The sequence below is a fragment of the Atta colombica genome, unplaced genomic scaffold (assembly GCF_001594045.1).
Source record: "Atta colombica isolate Treedump-2 unplaced genomic scaffold, Acol1.0 scaffold27, whole genome shotgun sequence".
NCBI lineage: Eukaryota > Metazoa > Arthropoda > Insecta > Hymenoptera > Formicidae > Atta > Atta colombica.
The window spans coordinates 1,576,094-1,581,277 of NW_017259370.1; the positions used below are offsets into that span (position 1 = coordinate 1,576,094).

Consider the following 5,184-nt stretch of genomic DNA (forward strand, 5'->3'; position numbering starts at 1 on the left):
TGCAGTACTAACAATTCAAACAGTGATTGTGATCACAAACCATCTAAAATAAAATACACTTAAAATATAAAACAAAATTCAAATACTATTGGTATACTACACTAATTTTAATGGTTGAAACAAAAAACCCAAACTACAAACATGACCGAGTGGTTCATCCTTTCAAACTATATTACATTAGAATTCTCTTTCAATTGTTGTCATTTTAATCTAACTTTCTTTCAACGTTTAAACTTAGTTGAAGAATAAAGTTTGAAAGGATGATCAACGACGAGTGTCACCTACACTTGGCAGAGGTAGATTGTTGAAGACGTGTCAATGAGTTGAGATTCAGGTTCAGATTCAGGAAAGTTGGTCTCGCTGAAAGGAGATAGATGCACTGATTATACTTCTTTTCTCTTCATTCGACTAGTCAACGTTACTTTCTCCATAATGGCGAGCTTCATATCAGCTTTATGAACTTATGTACTGACAAATCATGCCTGCAGGCCACAGACACTAGATGGTGAGACAAGTAGACAAATAACGTATATTATCTAACGCGCATTCTATACGGAAGTTCCATATTATGCGTGTATATCATGTCACAATACCATATCAATATTAAGATTAATTGAAACATCAATGTTTATAATACAGCATCTTGTGTGAATCTCATTTTTTCTTTTCTTTCACACTCTGATGATACTCCACTTCGGAAACAATTTTAATAACTCGCCATTGCATTATTTATAAATTCAAAATGTACATGTTCGAAATATAGCATGTATATTATATGTTGCCATCTTTACGATAAATAAACAATAAATACATATTCATAATATAAACATTATATAATTCGATGATGTACATAATGAATTTTCATGTTTTCAAAGAAGTTTAAAGTCGAAGATAATGACATGCTTTTTTGTTATATTAATATCATAACAATTATCTCGCTTGAAATTCAAATATATTGCTATTGTTATATAATATTGTAAATTATGATTTTATCATAATTTACATACTGTACCGATACAATGCGATACATATTATTTTTCCTCTTTTTCATATTTTTTTATGATCATTTTCACATTTATAGAAATGTATCCTTGACTTTAAACTGAGTCTTGTAAAAAACACAACGGAAAAATAGCTTATATTTATCGTGTTATTCTGTAATTTAATTAAAAAACTACAAAATATTAATTTTTACTGATTTCCCCTATTCTCCTATATTACTTACTGGAGGTTTATTCTGTCTCTTTATATATAAATTTGTTAATTAATAATCTAATCCCGTTACACACAACATTGTAATGGAACATAATTAAACGAAATGTGTATATATATATGTATATATATACATACACATAAAGAGAATAATCCTCATTTAACATATATTAACTATAGAAAATATTTATATACACATATAAGTTACAATAAATTTTCTACACTCTATCTAGAGTATCGCTCAATGGCACATTCACAAGATCGAAACATTGCAACAATTTTCACGTATATAATGCAATAGTTCAACCTTTTTTATTACTTTACATGTTTTATTTAATTTGTTAAATGTAAACAAATATATATGTTAATGTACATTTAACAAATCATTAAGGATTATAGAAATCATCTTATTTGATCCGATTATTTGTAAAAACGAGGTTTTAAGAATCATACATCTTATTGCAAATTATGAAAATAGATATATGGATATGAAAATGATTTCTATGCGATGATTCTGGTAAACGGTGCGACGACAGAGTGGATGGGTGGTTGTGTGTTTGCACGCGTGCGCGTGCGTGTGTGCGTGTATGTGTGTCTATGTGTGCGCGTAATGGCATGGCTGTGAGTATAGTACACGCACACATATGGACTCACATCCAACACACACATACACACATACACACACAAATGATCATTGGTATTATTTTATACTGATATTAACCATAAACAATATATATATCAAATAGTTATAAAATAAATAAGTAAATAGTTTAATGAACAAACTTGCTAATATGCTAGGCAAGAAATACATTCTATGCATGCAAACTAAACATACTGAAATATAACGTTCACATAATGAAATCACATTCAATTTAAGCTAAACAAGATTAGCAATTTCTAAATTCCACGATATGGTGAAACTTCTTTTGAGCTAACTAAACCGAATAAATGACGCTTACAAGAGAACATATACTGATTATTAAAACGCATTCCTGTTCTGAATATTACTATCGCGAATAACGCCTCTGATGTACTAAGGCAAACTTTGAAATAAAAAGACAGACAGACTCAACCACTCACGAAACATATGTACTAATTGTCATTGCCTGTGTGGCATCAATTAAATATCAAATCAAGACTCCATTTTACCTGAGTTCAGAATGGAGCCTTGCGTGGGCCGAAATAGTTGTAGAAGTAGTAGACGTAGTGTTAAACAGAGGAACAGATTAGTTGCATACATTAATTAATTCATTAATTTTGTTGTAGGGTTTCTTATTTAAAGTTTGTTAAAGTGTTTTATTTTATTGTAATAAGTGGTAGAGCGCACTTAAATGTAGCTGCTAATATTAGGGCAAATCTGAGAAAATATGTATTTTACCATGCTCAACTTTTTTTGTTATCAAGTGATTATATTGATATTATATTGAGTGATTATATTGATTGATTTATATTTTTATTTTATTTTTGTGGGAAAAACACATTTACAGTGAAATTTGCATTAAATTGGTCAAGTTGAACATAGCTTAATGACGTAACAATGTAAGAGAGAAGCTGGAATTATAATATAAAATTCCACAATGTAGTGTACTATAATTACTACTAATGAAATTGAAATTTCTAAATATTTTCAAATGATGAGATTGTCAATTATCTTAGATGATGGAAACAATACCCTTTTATAGTGTCATTAATCTTTCATATGCTCGACGCACATTTGTGTACACGTTTTGTCAAGTTTCACAATTTGATATTTTTTATACAATTTGATTCTTTATAATCTACAGCCACAAGAGAAGAGAAATCATAGACACATATAAAGGGTACGTACTAATGATGGATGATATGAATTTAAAAAGAAATAAACAGAACGCAGTTTTATTATTCAAAATCAACATCTATACCGAACGAAGAGTTGGTACAATGGAGTTTGGGACGATCAAAATTAGGATGGAATGTAAAGTAATCGTCACAGAAAGTGAAATATTGAAAACATTGCATAAGCCACATTTCAGAAACAAAGTGTTAATTTTTCATTGAATAAATCTCGATGAAGCAGATTAAGGCAGTGAAGAAAAAGTGGCTCTAACTTACAATTAAATGAAAACTTAATCTAAGGACTAAAATCTCCCTAAACACGATGCTATTAAATTTAATAAAGCCATTAATTTAAGAATTTAATGGTGACTTAAAGCGAACTAAATATTGCATTCAATATACGATGAATTTGCATATAAATAGTCGAGATCTAAAATAAAATTTGATTAAAACCTATCGATTTTCTATCAGGCGTAGACCATTTCAAAAATCCAGCAGAGATTATTTTCACAAAAACTACTTATGTTCAAAGTACGTCTTTTAATGTATTAAATGTAGTATATATTTTGAAAATATATCTCATGCTTGACATGAAATGGATTATTTATATATATTATGAATGATCATGAATGATTGCATGAATAAATGTATGTTTATATGAATGAAGAGATCTTGTGTATATCACGCTATTTTTATTTTCTATGATTTCATAAATAATCCCAGTCAGCCAAGTCTGTTAAAAATAAACTTTTTAATGCTTAAATTTTTTAATACAAAGAACTCCGCATTAATTATTTATAAAATTAATTCCAGTGAAATGAGTTGGTTTTCATATATGTTATATTGTAGCTTATAATGTGAATAAAAAATATTATAAACATAAAGTTTAATAATGGATGGTTTTTTAATTACGGTGTATCAAAAATGTAAAACTTGTACTCACAAAGCACCTTTGATCATAATCATCATAATTTAAAAACTATTCATTATTGAATCTATTAGACCTTCTGTCTATTTATGACATCTTCTGTTCATATTACATTATATAAAAATCAGCTCTTTTCATCAGGACTCAATTTTCCATAATTAGTGGTCCTTTTATTGATAAAATGGCACCAAATTTTGATACAAAATTCTGTTATATTTCGCAATAATATCCGCAAATTGGTGGCAAGTAATAACAAAATTGTTAAAACATGAGAACGAATTAACGGCAAAATCGTGCATGAAAATTTACAAAATCATGCAAAGCTTCCTGACAATCTAATAGCAAATTGACGACAAGAACTGACCAAAATCAAAATCTACCAAAGCTTTGCTCGGTTTTTGTTGACAATTTGCTCTCATTATGTCAGTAAAATACGTACTGCGGACACAGTTGATGCCAATTTGCTAAATATTTTGACCAAATTTGCCAACAATTTGTAGATTAATTGCTAACATTTTACTGACTGGGAATGTTTTTATCAATTTTTAATCTTTTATAAATAATGAAAAAATGTTTTAAATTTGATAATAGTAATATATATATATATGCTATTATCGTGTGTATGTGTGTCCGTGTGTGTGCATGTGCGCACGTATGTGTGTGTGTGTATATATATATATATATATGTATATATGTGTATATATATATATATATATAAAATATACATACACACACAATTAAGAAATTATTGAATATACGTCTATAATTAGATGTTATTTGCACATTAAAAATATTTTGAATAGAGAAAATATGCTTACCAATTCCAAATGGCTTTGGCGGTACAGATATAAAGTTTTCATCATTTCTTGTATGACCTGTCGATGCACGTCGCGGATGCGGAAGACCATTTTCCATATTGAGATCTGTCACACTTTCCGAACGAGTAACATTTAATGAATCCATTGACATATCGAATCTCATAATCTGTAAAAAACCCATGAAAATCGTTTCATTTGAGAAATCTGATACATTTTATTGAATGAAAAATGCATTAAAAATTATATGCGAATGGAGATAAAATATTTTAGTTGAAATAAAATTTTAAATAAAGTTTCGATGGAGGATGCATTTCGGTAACATAGAAAAAAAGGAATTTTTAAAAACAGAAATATTAGTATGATAAAATATTCATAAATAACCAGAAAAACAAATTATATATAAAATTTTAT

General features: G+C 28.3%; 1 protein-coding gene across 7 annotated transcripts in view; it reads right to left on the reverse strand.

Moving 5' to 3' along the window:
• LOC108689561 (kinesin-like protein KIF13B) overlaps window positions 1-5,184 on the reverse strand; it is a 40,235-nt gene that overhangs the window by 3,835 nt on the left and 31,216 nt on the right. For 3 of the 7 annotated variants that reach the window (XM_018196382.1, XM_018196381.1, XM_018196380.1), the window contains exons 20-22: window positions 4,774-4,939; window positions 2,362-2,379; window positions 286-360 (exon numbers count right to left, since the gene is read on the reverse strand). In XM_018196382.1, the coding sequence (XP_018051871.1) occupies window positions 286-360; window positions 2,362-2,379; window positions 4,774-4,939 (259 nt within the window). The remainder of the gene's footprint in view (window positions 1-285; window positions 361-2,361; window positions 2,380-4,773; window positions 4,940-5,184) is intronic. The other 4 variants (XM_018196386.1, XM_018196384.1, XM_018196385.1 and 1 more) reach the window with 2 other exon arrangements.